Here is a 22,436-nt window from a genome sequence, read left to right as displayed (position 1 = left end):
GAAATTTGCGGAGCACGACTCTCATCCGTCCGCTCTACTGCGCGGTTCGTTCCAGACTGAAGAATTCGGCTAGCTGATTTGAGATTGGTGACGTCACTTTCCGAATATCCGAAAATTCAAACTTAGTGCCGACCTTTCATACTATGTATGATGATGTATGATGTATGATGTATGATGTACGATGTATGATGTATGATGTATGATGTATGATGATATGATATGATGTATAATGATTTTAGTTATCACATTTCATACAAGAAATACACACTTTATCTCTCCTGCCGATTCCAGACTCAAGCGGCTAGGCCCTCCGATGGTCAGCCGTTGACTAAGGATATGTTCTCCAGTTAACGGGTCAGCTAATAACGCTGTCGTTCTGCGACAGTTGGAAGATATAAATTCTTGCTCGTACCTTCCAAACGTGTGTTAAAATACACTCGAAGTTTCAAGAAGCTTCGTTCTATCTCTCCCCAACAAAAAAAGGATAAAAAAATCGCCGACAATCACCTTTTTAGGTCTTTAAATCAAGACACTGCTTCAAATACTGCCTCATATACGGAGCATCAATTTCACCTCGATCAAAATTAGCGCATCCGTGATGAATTACAGTTACTCGGAATTTCATTTCATAAGAATACTTTTCGAAAAACAATTCTGCTTCTCTACCCAACGTAGATACTTCACTTGCGACTAGACTAAAACAGCGTTTCGATTCTATTCCTGCGAAAATCCAAGATCGAGAGAGCAAATGAAAACTTGTTCAAAGAATTATGAATAATAATGTTATAGAATACATGGACGAGCAGGGGGACGAAGAAGATGAAGGTGGTCGGAGGTGGTTGAAGGTGTTCGGAAATGGTCGGCGGTGGTAGGCGCCAGCAGGAGGTGGTAGGGGGTGGTAGGAAGTGTTCGGAAATGGTAGGAGGTAGTAGGAGGTGATAGGAGGTGCTTCCAGGTGGTAGGGGTCGATTGGCGGTGGTAGGAGGTGGCAGGGGGTGTTTAGCGGTGCTTGGAGCGAGTAGGAAGTGTTTGGAGGTGGTTGGAGGTGCTCGGAGGTTGTTGCGGTGGTTGGCGGTGGACGCGGCTATGCGTCCTCTCACGGTGATGATCGAGCTGATCGACATTCCTAAGTCGCAGTCGACGAGTATTCTTTCGTACTCATTTCATACCAACGCAAGCTCCATACCGACACTACTTTGGCTGCTACGAATGTCGGTGCGAGCCCGTTAGGTAGAGTCGATAAAGCAGAACCCTCCTACGCTCCCAGGCCCACCTGGGCCCATTTGCCCGCCGAAAACTGGCCACAAAAATTTACCCAAGAGTATCCGTATTTATATTCTTCAGTTAACGGCAAAAGTTACCTATAGTCCTATAGGCATGCGAGTTTCTTTGCTCCACACTGTTTGTTACTAACCAATGCCCCATAACACCGTTATTTCGTAGTCAAAGTTCTTACTTTCGGCTTTATTGTTGTTTATTGATCACTCTGGCTTCTTTAAGATGAGGGTTGAAACGATACTTATGTTTACATTGCCTTTCACACTTTAAGGTGGGATTCCATGGGTAGCTAAGAGCAGGAGCAGTTTAGTAACTTACTAGATGTTACTAACATCTGTCTAGTGAGAACTTCAAACAGCAAAAACTTGCGCCGAAAGTATAGTAACTTTCAGTGAATAGCTGCTGCTGCTATTTTTTGCTGCCCATGAAATCCTAGCCGTCCTAGCATGGAGACCAGAGGTAAGGAGGCTGAACGCAATGCTGGCAGAATGGACTGTGAAAGTGATGAACGATCCACGGATTGTACCCGCCTGGCAGCGCTACCACTGCGGGCTCCGTCAGCGTGGTGATCTTGGATGCTATTTCATGAGCAGTAAAAAGCAGCAGTGGTTTAGTAACTTACTAGTTTTCACTAGCAGCAGTCTGGTAATTTCACGCAGCAGCAGTGGCTTATGAAATAGGTCGTGGCTTCTTGTGATCTTGTGGCTTGTCGCTCGGGAAACTGAATTGCGAGTAGCAGAAACTTGCACCGGAAGTGATAGGGGAAAACTGCTGCTGCTGCTGCTTTTTACTGCTCATGAAATAACACCCTTTGAATCGTCGATACTCACGTATGTTTCCTAGGGTGCGTTCGCGGAGCACGCCTACGCGCTTTGAGCGCTAACGCTTACGGACCCGTTCGACTTGGGTCTAGCGCGCTTACGTTCGCTAACGTCACGCCGCACCGTTCGATTTGGCGTTGTAAATTCTCCGTAACGCTTTGTGGCGCCATCTAATACGGCGAAGAATTTCAGTCTGGCAACACTGTCCTTCCCTCTAGTCTCCATGCATTATTGCGTCCCAGCCTAAGCAGTTTCAACGACATTCATGTCCGAGCTTCGAGGTGCGAATCCTAGAAACGTGCGAATATCATATATCGTCACGTGTATCAAATCACCAATCTCATCGCACTATTTGAATTATAACCCGCGAGCTTTGTTGACGGTAACCGTAAGATCATATGAAGCGGTAACCCCAAATATCACCGATTGTCAGAAATACTTCGGTTCTTTGTAAAGGTCACTATCAAACAAAGTAATCGTCAATTCGAGAACCCAGCAAATTGTTTAACGTTGAAATAAGCCATGGAGCAACTGCAAACTGCGTTAACTGCAATCAAAGTACTGCGATCGAGTGTTGGGCAGGTTTTCGACTCTTTGGGAAACGGCCTGAGAGCCGATCATGGTGAAGATAACAAGGAGGCCAAGTACCTTCAGGAACTCCAGGAACTTCTAACTACTGTTAACGGCAATCTAAGGTGATTCACACATTACTCACACTTTACGCATCTGTAGTTTTTATCTAACTATTAATCTTTCATGCGTCGAAAAACAAATTACCCACTGAATGTTCGCAGAGATGTCGAACAAACGGTGAGCACTCTGAACCCACCGCCAGGTCCATTCAATCTGGCAAGTACGACCTACCTAAGCCAGGAAACAACACAGGAAAGACAAGCGCTCTACAGCACATTGGTAAATAGTTATAAATGGACGGATAAAGTTCACGAGTACAGCAACATTGCCCAAACACTGCTTAGTCAGAACTCTTTGAAGCGTTCGTACACAAACTCGAGCAGAGCAAAGAGAGGAAGATCGCAAACGAGCAGCCATAACGTTCCTCCACAGTAAGTATTCCATTACTTGATGTAAATTCTGACGCGTAGAAGTATCGGCCAGCTTTTTTAACAAATCGTATCAACAGGCAGGTCGACTCTGTCATAACAACAATCGACAGACTCTTCAATGACATGACGGTAACTGTTTCACGACCGTTCGCCTCCAATGCCGTGCTCCACGTCACTCTTGGTCACGTTTTGAAAGCGGTGATTGCATTCAAGGGATTGATGATCGAGTGGGTGGTCGTAAAAGGTTACGGAGAGACAATGGATTTGTGGACGGAATCGCGACACAAGGTGTTCAGAAAAGTTACGGAGAATGCTCACGCCGCTATGCTTCATTTTTATTCACCCGCCTTGCCTGAACTTGCTGTTCGATCGTTCATGGTTCGTTTATATATTCCTTTTATTTTGGGCGAAGAAATAATGTGTCATCCGAGAGGACTTGAAGAAATCTTTACATATTTTCCAGACCTGGTTCCACAGCTTGATTAATCTGTTCAGTGAACCCTGCAAACGATGCGGATTACATCTTCACAGCGCCCTACCGCCTACTTGGCGAGATTTTCGCACTCTGGACCCTTATCATCAAGAGTGCAAACCCTAGTAATAGAAATTCTGTAATTTATTATGACTGATAATAAACTATAAATCTATGTACACGCAACTTGGTCTTCTTAGTTTGTATTAACGAAAAGGCGCGACTTCTTTTCAATCACTTTTATTCAATGAATAACAAAAATGACGAATGATTAGAATGAAATTGCAATGAATAGGTAGTTTTTCTAAGCAACCAATCATCGCATTGACCATATATAAATTATACATGGTCGTAATTGAGTGATCTATCATTTACTGTATTGTTCCGAGTATAAAACCACCCAATACCGAAGGGTGTTTTTCACAGTTACCCGCACTTAAGACGGGTCTGCATATGATACGAGGACGATCTCGGAGGGTGCTGTCAACGACGAAAAACCTCGGCTTATATTCGAAACAATACGATATTTCGTATATTTGCCGAATACACCTGGTATGTATAGAATAAATGAAGGAATACATATGTCAACAATTGCTATGATACCTCAATTATTACCAATGAATCTTCCAAAGACCTCAATGATCAAATACAACCTTTTCATCGTTTAACCATTGATTATTAATATCAACGTCCACAGCTGGAGAATGACATAAGTATCTTCAATCGGTTTATTCGATGATCAACAAAAAACATTCTGTCGCTAATAACTGAACCGTGTAGCTTGCCCATCGACGATAAAATTTCAACTTTTCTCACTTGGATCTATATGATTAATTTTTTTTTTATCAACTTTGCTTAAGATCTCAATACCTGTGTTCATGTATGTATGTGTTTTCAGAGCTGGTCAAGAAACACCAAAGGGGCAAATCATTTTGCAATACTAAAAAGAGATTTATCTACAAACTGATAGTGAACTGCGAAAGTCTCCGTTAGGTTAGGTTGTTACGCACTGTACATAATTGATTCTACAAGTTTATGTAAGTAGGTTTTTTTTTTTCCTTTATAATACGCTATTGTATATTATTGTGATTAATTGCTACTAGCATGAGTTTCAATCGCAGAGCTCTATAACGACTGAAAATGTACGAAAGCATTATTTGATTTGACAAATTGTTATTTATACCTGCTTTTCTCATCTGTCGATGTTTATTTCAACCGAATTACTGCGTTCGACGTCCCAAGGACGTAAACTACGGTTTCAAGTAAATCTACAGATATTTTTTTCCTTTTGGTAAAACGATCTTTTGAGTTCTGATCACTGGACCCGTATCACTGATATTATTATGAATTTTCATACTTGTTAGTTTGATCGCGATATCATTTAGTAATTTTTTTTCCAATTTCATTGCAATTTTCAAACTGCGACAAAATTTCATTTTGATCAGATGATTATTCATTTTCATTCGGTATATAACAGCTCCGCAGTTGATTTTTCTTTATTCTAAATATGTATATCATTCTTAATATCACCATATCGTAATTAGTTGTATGTATAATAATAATAATAATAATAATAATAATAATAATAATAATAATAATAATAATAATGAGTATCGTTATAATGTAATTATAATTATGTTATAATTAGTATCTTCACAGAACTGTACACATCCATAATTGGAACATTGGCCCTTTAACGTGGGCGCAAGTCATTGTTCTTTTTTCTTTTTATTTTTGTTTATTATTTGTATGGCAGTGAACTTATTTTACAAATTGTTATTGTGATCACTTGCTCGATGGACTCTGGGTCCAAACTTTGTAAGGCTCTATCTACGTTGCGTTAAATGAGCTTACCGTGGTCTTATGACTCAAAACAATCTATGCAAATTAGTTACCGTTTTTAAAATAAAATAATTCAAATACTGTATTTCATATTCATCGACGCGCGTAATTGAGCGTGTCGTAAATTACTTTTGAAATTTGAAGAATGGTTATCGTTACTACACTCTGGCTGCACGGTACAGTATGAACTTGGAATCGTGGTAGAAACCTTAAAAACTATTCGAAAAGCTTACAACTTGCAAAATCAATCTCATCGGTTATTACTACATGTTTACTTACAATAACGCGCATGTACTTAACGCGCATTCATAGTTCTGAGTCAAAGGAATTGCTTCTATTTTACCAGTTATCCGTATTGAGTTCATAAGCTTATAATATTTAAAAAATGGATATGCTAGCGTTACTCGGTCCGCAATTATTGTACAGCCATTACGTAAAGTGAGAGACCGCGCGTGTTTCCTGACCATTATTTGTTTATTTATTTTTCTTTGTTTTTTTTTTTTTTTTGTTTATAGATATTTTTCATTTCCTTTTTCTACCTTTTCTTCTTCCTTTTGTTTTTTCATAAGTTGGCATAGCAGTTTCACAGTTTCCATCGGATGTTAGCATCTCTTGTCTTTGTACTCCTCTTTTCTAGTAGCTATACCTAACTTAAATTATTGTTAATAATATAGTATCGTAAAGTCTGATAGTACCACAATGCGAGGAAACCTACTTTAGCATATTCTCAGTTCAATAGCTTTATTGCCTTTCTCACTGATTCTGTATGTTTTGGACAGCTTATAATTAGAAGTTCTTTTTTTTTTTTTTTTTTTTTTTTAAATTACGTTTATATGGTGCGCAGCACTGTATATTAACTTTTTTTTCTTTTAATTATTTTATTCATTCCCCATAGCTATTACTAAGTATTCATATTACCTTGATTTTTTCAAATAGTTTACAAATTACGTTAAGTCGGTACAAATAGTCCAATACCTTTTTCTTAATCTTTTTTGCTTCAGATTTCAGAACTGCGAGCACAAGAACGGAAGACAACAAAATTATTCAAGTAGCATTTTACGAGAAGCACTTTCACAATGTTTGAAAGAAAATAGTGTTTTTCATAGTATATATTAAGTTTAAAATCAAACCAATATATTTGGTCAAGTGACTGAAGAAATTCGAGTTATATTAAAAATCTGTCTGTCCTTTTTTGTAGAATTAAATTCAAGTATTAGGCAATGCAAAGTAACTTATCGAGTCTTTGGCTTAGTTCATGTAATGTAACTAAAAATAAAATAAGTTTGCTGCTCGCCAACTGTGCACTTTGTTTGTTTGTTTTTTTTTTTTTTTTTATTTCTCTTCCTTTTTTTTTTTGCCTAATTTGACTTTTGAACTTCGATCAAGGATAAAAATCATCACTGAATTGACTTGTGACCATAAAGAAACTTGAGGCCCGAGAAAGTTAAAATTTCCCTATACATATATATATATATACATACATGTATACATATACATATAAGTGTACATGTACATGTGTATATATATTAATTGATGTTAACTTGGAACATACTAGATCGCCAAATAACTTTTTTTTTGGCTACGCTACTGAACAATGAAGGATTATTATACACTTGTAGAATATGATGTATGGTATATAAGTGTACATGTATATACATATATGTACATATAAGGGAAGGTTTCTTGTTTACGATAATTGTGTTCCAGATCGTGCCGCAATTATATCATCCAGAATCCGTCAATTGTTTATAATGAAATTTTCATTATTGAAACGCGTATCGCAGTTATTTCAAAATTATATTAAAATCACTTTAATGCATCTGAATCAAACAATTGGATTCATTTATAAAATTGACGAGTATATAACGCGTGATATAAAAGCAATGATTTTCACGCTGTCGTGATCCGGAAGTTTTCAATTTATGCTTAAACGTCATTTCACACCAGCTATGTGGAAAAAAAAAAGAAAGAAAAACAGAATTCTAGACGTAAGGACCGTTTAGGAAACCTTCCGTTACACCCACACACTTTCTTTTTTTTTTTTCACAATCTCTTCACCATTCAATTATAGTTCATTAAACATAATTTAGTGTGGTCGATAATTGCATTTTTGTTTGTTATTTTTGTGTTTTTTCCTCTTCTTTTGTATTTCTTTCAGTGAGCGTCGATCTTACCTTTATATATATACAAATATTAATCGATTTTCGATCAACATAATGCATCATACAATAGATCTCTTATACAATGTTCATTAATTATTATATCATATAATTTATATTACGAGGAGTCTACATACTAATTAAGGTTTGAAGTTTGTGTGTTCTCGGATCAACGTCTCTGGTTTGAATTTTTGTGTTCGCGTGCGTATGTGAGTGTGTGTGTGTGTTGTGTGTTGTGTGTCGCATGTGTCGTGTGTATATATATATGTGTGTGTGTATGCATACGTGAATTAGACCGTATTCGAATATATTGGACACCATTGAAATAGGCACTGATGACCTATAAAGTTTCTTCTAAGAGTCCGTATGAAATTGCGGCTCGCCCTCGGAGTTTAGGTTCCATGTAAGAGTCGTCGCATTCGCCGCACGCCTCAGGCTATTCCTCAAGAACATCGCGCAGGCTTTGCTCCGTTCCGTTATTATCTCGTAGAGATGATTCTCCAACGTTAGGCTGTTCGTACTCAGAAGCAGGGGCAGTGGCATCGGTGTGTTCATCATCATAAAGTTCCCAATGTTAAGAGGAGTTTCCCATTGTCAGACACCGCTGTTCGGAAAGCGTGGCGGGGGAAGCGGGGGCGGTGGTCTCTCCGGCTGAGCGGGAGCGATGGAAGATCGCTCTGAGCCAGCTGCAAACACAACTGTCATCACCCCTTAAACGCGTCTCCCAATATCACCCCCGTCATCGTCTACGCACACTTATGCTTTATATGCGCTCACATCCAACACTACACGCTATATTGTATATCTTTTTTTTACAACGCGAGCATTTTTTACGCGTTTTTTCGTACACAAAGTACCCGTTTATACGACGTTCGAGTGAGTCTGCGAATGCGCGTGCGTGGAGTACTGAAAAGACCGCTTTTGAGTCCTAGGAGTTGAAAGTGGTCTTTTCTGCACTCCGCGCATGCGCTGTCGCGAATTGAATCTGACATTACGCGACCCTAACCTCAATTTTGTACTGTGTGAAAAACCGCGTAACATACTCTTGTTGTATGAAAAATCATGCGCAGCAAGGTGGCAACGGTCTTTTCGCCTCGGGTATTTACAATATACGTTTTTGACTCACTTACGAGATTCGTGTTGAAAAGATACGCTCGACCCGAGATGACAAAGTTTTCCTCCTTGTTACACAACAAGCTAATGTATATTACCTACAATACAGAAGGATGGTCTTTGTTTTTGATATTTTCGAAATTATAGTCCGACACCCCAGAAATTTATTCCAAATACATGGAGAAAAATTTCCTCGACAGCAAAGGTCCTTATCTCAACCTGTAAACTTTTCCATTTCAAAAATACACATTTTTACTCATTTTTCAGTATACGTATATTTCACCTTGGGACAAAACCTGTTTAATAAAAATATCAGCATCGTTAATGGAGAATTTTACATCAGTTATCCGCTAACATCAAACTCACAAAAATGTCAAATTCTAGTTGGGTATCAGCTGACATAGAATTCTCTATAGACGATACTGATATTTTTGTTAAATATTAGAATCAATGCTCGCGTATTTTTAACAGAAACAGATTTCTTTGCACACAATTGATCCTGCTTCGAAATATGTACTGAAAGTTGAGTAAAAACGTGTGTATTTTGAGTGGTAAGCTTCACAGCCCTTGGGCAAGGGTCTTTGTTCATTTATAGGCAGATCTTTATTTATTTATTTATTTGGAAGCAATCTGGGAAGAGCGTCCCAGTTAAAATTCGAATATGTCCAAAACTACTACATACTACTATATATTAAAACCACCCTTATGTACATTTTAGGAGAGGTTTTCATACTCTCGGTGAGATTGTGAAGATAAAAAAATAGCAACCCGCCTACGTATTGTTTTAATTTATCTTTCAAATTTACTGTGATTCCAATTTGAATTGTAACACTGCGTGAGACGAAATTTACAAAATCTACATGACTTTTCGTACAAGCTTCGTGCGCGAAGTAATATTTCAAGGATGATTGGGCCCTTGTACAGTCTGAATTAAAAATTAGTAATGGAGAAAAACCCGTCTTAAAGATATCCGTCAATTTTATTTGCGCCAATGATGGTGAACGCTATAATGAAACATCTGTACCACCTTATAGAAGTGAATCCGAGAAAATTCTAACAACACCAACTCGGATTTTAAAAACTTGAGAAACGGCTTTATAATTGTTGGAACGTTCCGAATGATTAACTCTGGTGGTTTTCATCGATCCTGATGCTTTATGAGATTGAAGTAAGCAACGTTAACGTAACGATACAAATGTAGGAAAGTGTACTATTTTCCAGCTTTAGAAGGTGACTTTACAAATTATAAATATGTTGATATCTCTGTTGTTATACGGTTTACTGATTTCCAGACAATCTTCAAGTTGTGAAATGATGAGTTCTTCGAAAAAAGCATCGTTCAATTAAACGTTACGAACTTCAACCTCCGGATGTTTTTCAGCTTATTCTGATCTTTAGACACCGCCTGAAATTTTTTTTACAAGTAGTCAACTAAGAGTGAATGAAAATTAGAGACTTGTGTGAGTACGTTTAATGTACGATCTCTCGAAGGTTTTTCAGAAAATTCTACGGCGTCCGATTAGCGAGCAAAATAAGCTTGAAAAATTAGAACCGGATGAAATACAACAGAATTTATTTCATTATTTTTCAAACGGTATTTTCTCTTTTCCTAAATTTATAAATTCAGCTGGTCCAGCCGATTGATCCTTAATATTTCGAGAAAAATCATATGAACGATGCGGATAATGTATTTAGTAACAGAGAACTGGACCAGTGCCACCTATTTAAGACTTCTCTGGTTTATTCTAGAAACTTCATTGAATATCTAGAAGATTTGAAGTTGATTTGCATTTTGATTTTGCATCAGCTTTGCAAAGAAATTAAAAAATATTTTGCAATGAAATTTAGGTTAAACATTTCATTCGACTCGAAAGCGTTTGGAAAATAAATTTGAAAAAGATGTCCATCACTGCTTGATTTTAAAACGTCAGCCAATCGAATGATTCATTCTTATATTTTTTTTCCAAAAACTAGAAAATTGAATGCGTCTTTTGTCTTTTTAGTGGTTGAACCAGTTTTTACGTGTATAAATCAAATCAACGTCTAGACTTATCCACCGCTGAATCTAATAATGACTCATTAACCATGCTTCCATGCGCATTGCGACAATCATGCTATGAATTGTATCGATATTGTCACCTGGATTGGATATACACAATAATAATAATACGTTCAAAGTGACAGTTGAAATATTTATCACCAGTATGAAACTTTATAAGCTAATTATGAAAAACATTAATCACTTAATCCCGTAACACACAATATATTTTGTAAAGTCACAAAACACATACGGGTTTGTGCTAATATATGTACAAAAATTGTATTATGTTCTTCATTATACGGTTAAAGCTACTACAAAGGCCAGTGTCGACGGTGTATCAATACATTAATGTAACATGAATATATTAGGGACAAAAAAGCAATCAAGTGATCCTATCGGTGTGTATCTGGTTCATAATGAAATAAATAGTTATATCACTAATTTTTTTTCTTCGAATCGAAGACAATAATTAAGAAGTATGCGTAATACAAAATTATTTGTGGCACGAAAAACAAATATACATATGTATATACATATATATATATATATATACACGGGACTACCGATCATTCACAATTCACCTGCAATTTATGTGAACGTACGTTTATGTTGAATATTTCGGTGAATCATTGAAGGCAATTCACCGATGGTATATAATATGTGTGTACATTATGCAAGTTTTACACAAATATCAAAAGTATATATAATCAAATCACGGATAAAGAAGTATCGTATATATTACATGTATAATATATAGATACACAGAATTCTATTAACCATATTTTATTTTGTTTCTTAGGTTTGTCCATGCTTATAATGTTTCCCCGACATGTAATAATGTATACTAACAAAGAGTTGGAATATTGTAGATAAGAGAAATAAATTTTTTTTCGGCTAGTAAGAAATAAGATGTAAATAAAAAAAAAAAAAAATTAAAAAATTATAAAACAATGAAACGTAAAACGATATAATTAACAGTGACACTACAAATTAGAAAATTTACAGACATATAGAGAGACAATGATTAGCATGCAAAATTTGGGAGTAAGTCAGGAAACAATTCCGTTTATAAAAGATCATGAACTGCTGTAGTGTACGCTTTTATTATATTACCATCACATTATATATGGGGTATGGTAATAAATTATCAAATTACGAATTCGAAACCGAAATTATTGAAAGAAGAAGAGTGCTGAACAGTGATAGAAACCTAGGAGCAATCGGCAATACACTTATAAGAAACAATACATATAAGTGGATGGTGATCGATGATATTTTGCTCACACACATACTGAGAGTTTCCGGTGAAGGATTCCCACGCAACGACGCTTCGCCGGCAATAGGCAGCCAAAGTTACATCTTACACGCTGTAAGTGCCCCACATGTGGTTCCAGTTGCCTATATGTCGGCGAAAAAATCGTTGGCGCCGCTAGTCCTTTCACTGATAACTCTGGGTATAAAATTTACTGGTGCACGGGTCGAAAAAAGTGGAATAATAATAAACAGGAACGATCTCTCAACGGTCAAACCATTTTGTGCAAAGTGTCGGAATATGCATGAAATTTGCATCACGAAAACATACATCGTCTTCAAGTATACCGTACCTACATATTTTATATTGAAACATATATTTCTGCCGTTGCAAAGTGTGCATGATAGTTAACCCTGTATATACAAATAAGAAATTGAATTCTAGAATAATTAATGGGTGCGAAATTCTGCTGTAATATTTCTTGTACAGCGTGAATCGGTAACAACAGAATGTTCCGTCGTCTGTTATATGTAGTTTATAAATGCGCATGCGCTGTAATCCGGGAGCAGTTCTTTGCCAGGGCGACCAACCGTCATCCTGAAAAATTTTCACAACTGTCCGTGTTGAACACAACTGCCAGCGACAAGTGTCAAATTTTTTTTAGGTTAGATTTATGACGGTTGGTCGCCCTGGCAAAGAAAGGCTCTGGATTTTTAGCGCATGCGCATATTAACACCACAGCGGACCGCGGACCATTTTGTCGTTCGCAATTCACATTGAATACGTTATATTATACATATAATATATGGTACATTGTACAAGGTGAATCCCGGCAACCTTCTCGTATACATACTCTTAGATTTTTAATATATTCATCAATTCGTTATTACCATACCCATGTATGAAAGAGATTATGGAATGCAGCAGCGGATTATAACGCCCCCCTGTTCAATCGTATCCCTTATAATGCGTTTTAGGATAGTCAGAAATTGGTAATTTGTCGACCAATCGACCGCGGTTTCATTCATGCTACATCAGCTACAGCCAGCTCTGAGGAATTGTTTGACTTGCGGTGATGGAGTTGGTGATCGTGACGGGTGACGAAGGGTGATGTTGGTCAGGTTGGCAGGCCTTACATGAGTCAGGATGTGGCTTCTCCTCGGCCACCATCAGGGCAGCGCTCTCCGCTGGCGGTATGTGCTCCTCTAACGCATTCACACAGTTTAGCATGCTCCTGTAAAACACCACGCCACTTGTCCAAATTTCCACTTCTTCAAACTTTTCCGATGGTATCAATTTTTTTTTTTTTTCTTTTTTATTCTTACTTTGTTTCTTACGTGTAACCTACGTCCTAAAATCCTCTTTGTCAAATCGGTGAAAGAATATCTCTGAAAATATTCTTGGGAATCCCTAATTGCTATAACTTTAACAAATACGATCATTTAAAAACTCTGGGATTGCATTTTTTCATTATTTAAAAACATTTTCTAGCAAGTTTGAAGAATTTGTGTCACAGGCAAATTCTTCTGTAAGACGGATCAGAAGAACTGATCTCGATTTTGAGGATTTCCGACAATTCCAATCACGTGTATGCGTGTTCAATGCAAAGCAGAGAACTGTTGATGAAAACGGTGCTTTTAGAAGAAGAAAGAAAAAAAAAAAACATAATGGTAAACATAAATTGTGATTTGCCAAATTAAAACAATGTTGTCAGTTTCTTAGCTCATAGAACTGGTACAATTATTGAATGTGAACAATATTTATAATAATCTAATATACTTGTAGAAAAATTTCTGCCCGTCACAAAATGTCAAAGACTTTTTGAGGAATACGTGAGAAATAATGACAGCATTTCGGAGACATAACAATTTTTTGCATGCACGAATATGCGTAAGTTTTCGTATCGATATATGATTTTACTGTGATGCATTCTCTGACGAAGAAAAAACGGCAAGCATACTCAAACTATGTTTGACAGGTCTACACAATTTGAATTGGAATCGGCTTACATTTCCAGAGATTCTTTTTCACCTTGGAATCTGAATTGATACTTTATCATGCAATCGATCAGTCTGCTCTTTATTTATTGAAAATCTAATTTCTGTTATATTTCTATTCGAAGAGAAGTGTAATTCTTGCTTTAATTCAGAAAAAATTTGAATTGCTGTTTTTGTCACGCATTGATCATTGAAAAACTTGATCCCAGATTGAAAATTTATACCCATAAATGAAGTTATGTACAATAATATTCATTATAATGCGTTCTCCTTTCGTCTACCTTGTTTTCGGTCCGAAACTAAGTGCAAGTTCGATTCTATACGAATTATGTGACAATGGCTAACGATGCAACTGACGTGAGAGATTGGGCGTCATTGTCACATAACTCGTAGAGAATCGAATTCGCATTTTGTTTCGGACCGAAAACAAGGTACCCAGAAGGGAAAGGTATTAATGAATGCTATTGATAATGAACCTTGTTTTCGATTCCAAATAAAACGCGAGTCCGATTCCATACGAACTATGTAACAATGACTGGGGATGAAGTTGACGTGAAAGAATGGGAGTCGTTGTCGTATAATTCGTATAAATTTGAATACGCGTTTTATTTTGGACCGAAACGAGGTTGCCGGAAGAAGGCATTAATGAACGTAACTGTACAGTAATGTTCATTGATAGGTTCTTAATGGCTCACTGTATTTTTTTTGAAAGCAAAACTGGAAAGAGTTTCCTTTCTAATAAAATTTTATGTGCTATTGACTAGCGACACAAGTGACCGGAATAACAAACCTATACGTTAATCATAGACACTCGAAATTTCCATAAAGAATGCTCGTTCGGTGTTGATTCCAAAAAAATAGCGAGTCATTGGGAACCGATTAATGAACATGATTGTACATACGAGAAGAAATGGTGAAAGTTAGCAAACTGAGGTTAGCAAGCGCGAGCTTTTTCGTCTTTTCCCGCAGGCTGGCCACTCGAAGCTTCGGCTATAAATTTACGACTGAATGGTTTAACGCGCATGCGCTAAAATTCGAGAAAAAGAGCAGTTTTTTTTTTTTGTCTGGATGACCAACATTCATAAACTCAAAATTTTTGAAGCTACGTAAATCGGGTGACCTGTTATCTAAATTTATGAACATTGGTTGCCCTGACAAGACAACTGCCTTGCTCTCATATTGTAGCGCATGCGCGTTAAACCATTCAGTCGTTAGCAATTCTCTCTCTGTAATAGAGTTTATGCAGGCGATGGGTTAGTTTTTTATAATAAGGAAATCCCATAATTTATGCAGTGATACGAGATGTCTTGGGAAACTTGTGTCGTTAGTGATCGTTGCAAGTTGTCGTAATAAAATAACCTAAATTCACGAATAGTCTGACCGCCATGCTTGTCTGCCTTGCGAAGAAAATATTGCCGCGTCATTATCTCGCCGACCAACAAATTTCAATTATCTTACGCATGCACAGTTAGTCACTCATTTTCAGTCTGCTAATTTTCACCATTTCCTTTCGGTATGACAAAATAAATTTTTTATTTTTTTCCCAACTTTCCTCTGTGATTCCGTTACGTATTGAAAAAAAAAAAAAAAAAAAAAAAAAAGAAAACTGTTCGAAACAATAAAAAATCACATACCTACCTAATCATCGCTACGGCAACAAACGACAACGTGATAATATGTGACGTAATTTTTCATTTTCTTACGAGTTCTTCGCGAAAACTTTTTTTCTTATTCTAACTTAAGACTACTATATCAAGTATAATTATTTCTAAAGCACAAAAAGGCTGGTCAGTGATATCATGTACACCCCTTTCTCTAGTTGCATTTCCTTCAGTTGTAACCGATCTCGATATATTTGAGAATCTTCGGGAATTCATTAAATGAATATAGAATTGAGAAAGAAGTATACACTCAGACCTCGCAGCATTTTCATATATATAATATATATGAAAATATATTATATATGTATCGATATATATTGTAAAGTTGCAGTGTCGAGTGAGAAATTATAATGCATTTCACAGTTTCTATACTTTTATGTACAACATTTCACTGGCCTGTGTAGTAGACTAACATTACGAATAGTCAACAACTCGGTTTTTTCGTCGTAAGTCGATAGTAATAGAAAAAAATTTCGGACAAAAGGAATGACTGATAAGACGAACCCCATCATGACACACGGAATCAGCACAATTACATGTAATAATATATAAATACGTATAAAAAGTGGAAAGTAAATAAAACCGATAATCAAATAAACAAACTTATTTATTTCACAGTATGGAACGTGTTTAAGATTTACTGGTCATGCCGAAATATTCGTAACATTAAACGATTTTAATTAATCATCATCATTTCAGTTACACAGTCTGAAACCTGTCCTAATATAAATACCTATAACAGCATTGATAACAATTATTCAGTAATAGTATGAGAGTGATTGAAAAGTGTTTCGTGATTCAATGTACAGTGTTGTTGATTAGGTAAAATGTTTTAATTAGATTATGCATTATTGGTAGCGTGGGTATGGTTGGCAGTAGTGGCGTCAGATAGGACGGTCTCCTTGCTAGAGTTAGTGGTGAGCTCCTCTTCCCTGCAATACAACAATGTTACATGGCCACCCAGCCTCGACTTAAAGTGCTCATTTTTAAGACAGAGGCGCAATTTCGCACCGCTCGTTTAGTCTTCCTAGATATTTCTAGCTTTTAATCTATATTATCCGTAGAGAAAATTCGAAACACGGTCATTTCAACTTGCCAGAAAAATTCATACAATTAGTCGGAATGCATCGTACAAAATTCACAAATTTCACTGTTAGTCACCAATTTTTTACCCATCATACTTATTCGTTACAATAAACAGAGCTGAACATAAACTGCAAAAACCAACACCATTGCATGTTATCAACAAAAAAGCTCACTTCACAGCAACGTGATTTCAACTTTTCACTATAGAAGCTTTCCACGTGCTATCGAACATTCGACTCTGCCAATCGTCGCTTTTTTACTTTGCTTCACTTGCTTATACAATATCAAGACAGAGGTCTAAACATAATAAGATCTCTTTTCGTATTGACAAAATTTAACATCTGTCTCGTCTTAATGGATCAAAATTGTTTTTAAGGAGACTAGATTTTTACGAAATCTTGCTAATTTTACTTTGAATTTTGTACACCGTAATATTTTGGTTATATAAAATTGATACTCCGTTCAAAAAATTAGTGGCAAATAAATTTTTACGGTGGGAAAAAATATCGAAGTTACAGAATCCCAATATTGAAGCACATTTAGCAACGCAATTAACGTGTTGCTCGGTAAAAATCTAGATGTAAGTCGTATCATAAATTCCGTATATAATCAAATAAATAAATCTTCCAGTATGTAAAAATAAATTTTGTTTTTTTTTTTCGTCTCGTTTTTCCAAAATGAGAAAACATTTTTCCCATACATCCCGGATTCTCTATAAAACATATGCAGATGTATAAAGCAAACGGGCGGTGGAAATATTTTGTCGCTGCCTCCTCTCTTGCACCTATATTCACGTATCGATATCTATAGGCATGAAATCTTTCTATCTATCTATGTCGTAAGCAAAGAATGGACTGTTTATAACGTGTAACGCTCCATTCTTCAACAACAAGCTTGATATATATATATATGTATACATAATGAATTTGAATGTTTCGGCAAAACCTTAACTTAGCATGAAATTAATAATAAAAAAAAAAAAAAATAAATAAATAAATAAATAAAACAGTAAACGAATGGCTGCTGCAATGAATGTGATGATTTAAATTGACTATAATGATGTAATAAAGATGTTCATAATAACATGATACAAAAGTTGAGATAATTTTTTTATCATCATTTTACCATGAAATTTTGTGAAAGTTTTTATTAAATCGTATAAGCTGGAAAAAAAAAAAAAAAAAAAGAAAAAATGCCAAGCAGACGACACATCGAATCATTATGAACATCTTGAACTACTATAATTCTTAATTTTCATCAAGTTCAGAATTGAATAACGTGTAAAATCTTTTGTAACATTGAAAATAATATATATATAATATTACGCCCAACAATTATTTAAGCACTAACATGCAATATTCGCATAGCACAGCGCATAGCCTCGTGCTAGCTATAATATAAATCAACATGTACAGTTGTAAATTTTGTATTTATCTTCTATCCATTCAATTGGACAGACTATTGAATATGAGGAGCATGCTAACAGATGTACAGGGCTCCAGGATAAATTGTCATTGGGGCTCTTATGTAGCTCATATAACAGCAATTGAATATATATTCGTACGTGTATTATTCGGTATTATTTAATTATTACTCTCGTCGCACGTATTGATGAAAATATACGACTGAATTTGTGCCACTACAGAATGTTAAAAAACAATGGAAAACAAAAATCAGTCGATAAATTACATAATAGCCCGAAATAACTAATTAGAGAAACTGTGAAATGTATAATATATGGTTCAGAGATAGATAAGGTTTATCATGAGAAACCGCGCAGCAGTTGTCCATGCAACTATGGCATACATATTACATATGTGTAATATGTGTAATATGTGTTTGTATATTGTAACTCGCAGTGAGCCTGAGGAATGGAGACAAAAAAAAAAAATAAAAAATTATGTTACAAAAATATTGTAAGAAAAAATAAATAAATAAATAAATGACAACTGGCATGTGATAAGTTTAGTTAATAGCATGCCTTATATACCTTTATGCAACTTATACTTCTATGAATAATTTATCATTAACACAAATGAGTTCTCAAGCTTTCATGAGCAAACAAGAGAAAAAATTCTGATTTAAAAAGGTTGGCTAGCCGAAAGTCGATACTTTTTAATAAATTTATCGCCAGTTAGTCGCACATTGAGTATTCATCAAATAATTTTATTTACAAGTTGAGAAGATCTCTGAAATACGAAGATAAAAAGTATTGGAATTACGTACAAAGGCTTAGGATATTGATGCTTCGTTTCAATTAACTACATAAATTATTAAAAATCCATGATATTCGTTCGATTTTCCTCTGTAACGGCACTTTTTTCTCTAGTAACGAAATAACATGTAATCGCGAAATACATTGGTCGTAATTAATATCGGTACGATGTTGTAAAACTGAATATCTTCTGAACGATGAAAAATTTTCAAAAATTGAAATCGAACAAATCTGCTAGACATATATTCAACCATTTTTCAGCAATTTCAAATGAAACATCAATATCCGAGCGTGAATTTATAATTCCACTATTCTCTATTTATACATTTTTAAAGACATTTTCGTAGCTAAGGAATACAGTGATTGGATAAATACTCAAAATACGACTATCTCGCTTTAGAATTCATAAAAAGTATAAACCTTGAGCCAATCAACCTCCGACAGATCATTTTTGAAAATAGCAAACTGTTGTATATTATCACAAGTCTTTTGTAGTTTCCAACGGTACGTTAACAATAATTATGTTTTACTGCAAATAATAAAAAAATCACTATACGTCATGTCGTTTTAAGTAATTTAGTCAGCCTTCCATTAGTATACTATAATTTCTTATAAAACAATTAGTAATTCGAGTCAAGCCACTGTCAAATATGTGAACGAATATATGTTGACATGAATTAGAAACGTACAGGAAATAGCACGGTTCTATCAATCAATGGAAAATACTGTGTAATTTCGGGTTGTTGCACTGTTTTTAACATAGAAAATAATTAATTATCGTTCCTTTACATCGGCTGTATTGTCATGCCTATTTATTGAATTTATTCATGCTTGAAAACGTCTGCGAATTCAATTTTTTATCTTAACGAATACGTAAAGCCATAATGTAGGCATACATAATATATATACAATATATATATATATATATCTTAAATATATATATATGTATGTATACGACAACGACTAACAACACGTTACAATTGACTCACCCGTATAATCTGCTTTCCCGCAAGCTGCTCCTGCTCCGAATAACATACAAAGCGAAATTACAATGCGCAATGCACAGCCGTTTGTTATGTCGAAAGAACAATAAAACCAAATATCGAGAAACAAAAAGAAAAAAAAAAAAAAAAATATTACAATAAACAAAACGTACGCAACACCTATAAAAATTATGATTTATTTGAATAAAATAATACATGAAATTAATAAGCTCAACAAATAAACATAATGCTTGTACATCGTTTTGAGGAACATCTATATTAACCGTTGACAAGACATCAAAATCCGATCTTAGTAAATTTGTATAATAAAACCTTGTAAAATATTCTCAAAAAGTAAAAAAATCGAGAAAAATATCTAAATAAAAATCGATCTTGAATCGAAATAAAGTCTGAATAAAGTAGTGGCAATAAATATCCTGGCTATATAGTTTCCACAGTAATTGATAACAAGTTAAGCAAACAAAACATGCGGAACAAAATTTTCGCAAATATATACATGTACCTATGTGTGCAGTACTTATTATTACTGCTATAATAACGCAATTCCAAAATAATACCGGTTTAGGAAATTTCCATCAGCTACAATATATCGTATTAACTTCAATATCGCTTAACAATCAATACTTCGTCAATCACAGTTATCTTTTTTTGCGTGAATATGAAGTTAAGAATAAAATCGTGTAGTGAAAAATCAATGAATGTAATAATATAGTACAATGTGACTCAAAGTTTTGAAATCTGAAAAAAAAAATCTCACGATAGACAAACCGGACTTGGAACGTTTCCCTACTCTTATTTCAGATCGATTCCAATAAATGTAAAAGCTTCCCGAGCAAAACCGTTTAAAATTGAATTTTTTCGATACCACTTTCTTAGTTTCTCAATTTATCGCAAAGCAACTGCAAAACACGTTTTATCAAAGTACTACCGAAGACTGTAGTGTGTTATTGTTTTGAATTGGATATTATTATTCACTAATGTATATGCATTAAACATGCAAAAGTGTTATTAAAAAAATAGAACTGACCGTGACGTAGCAATGCGTTATTGAATCAACGATTTATCGAATCACGTACGAAATATTTAATATAGTTATATTAATCTTGATGGTAATTTGTTGACAAAAAGTTGCGACGAGGCATAATTTTTCATTCAAATATTTGCCGACGGTTTAATCGTGTATTTACTAAAAGTAGGATTGTTTTGCTTATCATTGCCATACCTGTCGTTACCATGTCTGAACAAGGCAAGGATTTCTTCGAACGTTTTATTCTTCGTTTCGGGAACCTTCTTGTACGTGAATATCCAAAAGATAGCTAAGAATGCACTGAATGGCAGGAACGTGTAGGTGTCTAGCGCAGTCTGTAACGAAGGCAAGATTACAAAAAAATCGGAATAGGGTATAAAATAAACTCCGACGAATCCACAATGCACCGAGAAAAATTTCATCTCGTTATTAAAGTAGCTAAAAAAAATTTATCGACTGGGGCATCGTTACAAGAAAGGTAATCGAAATAAATAAAATATGATACAAGTAATTATAATTGGCAGTACTAAATTTTCCGGTTATCGAAATAGTTTCAATAAAATATATTACCTGTGACTATAAATAAAAAAAAGAAACTTATACAGCAACAAACCTAATTTTCATTTTTTGCCCGGAACTACAGGTATAATATTCATCGGTTGTAGTGAAAAATAAAAAAAAAAAATAAAAAAAAAAAATGAAAATAATCAAGTACTTTGTAGTAAACGCAAGTACAGGAATTTCTCTCGGTGTGAATTCCTCCAAATGTGTAAGTAACAGTATAGTTCAAAGTTGAGACGAACCTTCATGCTTGGAAAACATATGCCGACCAGGAAATTGGCCATCCAATTAACGAGTACAGCAATGGACATGGCTGCTGGCCTAGGACCCTGGGAGAATAGCTCTGCTGTGATCATCCACGGAATGGATCCAGGTCCCACGGCAAAGAATACGACGAAACTGAGTGTCGAGACCACCGAAAGGTAAGACATCCAGTCAATCATTTCCTGCACGAAACCGAAAAACTCCTATCAGGCGGTAGTAAATAGTTCTTCTTTCCTGAGCAGCTGGAGGAGGCTCAGATGTTAAAAAAAAAATTATAATACATAACTATTTGTTCTAGAATTTTTCATCGTAAAATATGCATGCAGCATGCTGTAATTCAACCCTGTATAAAGTGACGGTGTGAATTATCGCACTGTTAGCATTATAATCCGAGCTAGGTACTCGCATTGATAAAGAAATAAAACTAGTCTACAAATTTATGCAATTTTATGTGAGAGAAATGCTTGTAAAATTTATTACAATGTTATATATATATATTCTTGAATTGCGGTATAGTGTGTCAGGTTTATAGTAATTTTTCATACATTCAAACAGATATTGCTTCACCAGGGAGTCCTC

The 22,436-nt window shown here is 35.3% G+C and overlaps 2 protein-coding genes across 17 annotated transcripts in view; one reads left to right on the top strand and one right to left on the bottom strand.

Annotated features, from left to right (window-relative positions):
- Positions 1–2,298: 2,298 nt before the first annotated feature.
- Positions 2,299–3,821, top strand: LOC124309612 (mediator of RNA polymerase II transcription subunit 27). The gene is made up of 4 exons (XM_046773416.1): positions 2,299–2,794; positions 2,894–3,163; positions 3,241–3,541; positions 3,627–3,821. The coding sequence occupies exons 1-4, from the start codon at positions 2,622–2,624 to the stop codon at positions 3,759–3,761; spliced, it is 879 nt and encodes a 292-aa protein (XP_046629372.1). The 5' UTR covers positions 2,299–2,621; the 3' UTR covers positions 3,762–3,821.
- A 567-nt stretch (positions 3,822–4,388) lies between these two features.
- LOC124309611 (glucose transporter type 1) overlaps positions 4,389–22,436 on the bottom strand; it is a 74,645-nt gene continuing 56,597 nt past the window's right edge. For 7 of the 16 annotated variants that reach the window (XM_046773400.1, XM_046773399.1, XM_046773398.1 and 4 more), the window contains 5 exons: positions 21,836–22,060; positions 21,228–21,367; positions 19,991–20,020; positions 13,179–13,276; positions 4,389–8,334 (listed from right to left, as the gene is read on the bottom strand). In XM_046773400.1, the coding sequence (XP_046629356.1) occupies positions 8,231–8,334; positions 13,179–13,276; positions 19,991–20,020; positions 21,228–21,367; positions 21,836–22,060 (597 nt within the window). In that variant the 3' untranslated portion in view covers positions 4,389–8,230. Of the gene's footprint in view, positions 8,335–13,178; positions 13,277–16,289; positions 16,633–19,990; positions 20,021–21,227; positions 21,368–21,835; positions 22,061–22,436 lie in introns of those variants that run through there. The other 9 variants (XM_046773401.1, XM_046773402.1, XM_046773406.1 and 6 more) reach the window with 9 other exon arrangements.

This window comes from Neodiprion virginianus, chromosome 7 (assembly GCF_021901495.1).
Source record: "Neodiprion virginianus isolate iyNeoVirg1 chromosome 7, iyNeoVirg1.1, whole genome shotgun sequence".
NCBI lineage: Eukaryota > Metazoa > Arthropoda > Insecta > Hymenoptera > Diprionidae > Neodiprion > Neodiprion virginianus.
Note: the sequence above shows the minus strand (reverse complement) of the source record. Positions and strands in the feature narration are given on the sequence as shown.

Excerpts from the sequence above, each read along its gene's own strand:
- LOC124309612 (XM_046773416.1), top strand. The coding sequence starts at position 2,622 with ATGGAGCAACTGCAAACTGCGTTAACTGCAATCAAAGTACTGCGATCG. Across the intron at positions 3,164-3,240 it reads AGCCATAACGTTCCTCCACA|GCAGGTCGACTCTGTCATAA; the intron begins GTAAGTATTCCA and ends TCGTATCAACAG. Across the intron at positions 3,542-3,626 it reads TTGCTGTTCGATCGTTCATG|ACCTGGTTCCACAGCTTGAT; the intron begins GTTCGTTTATAT and ends CATATTTTCCAG.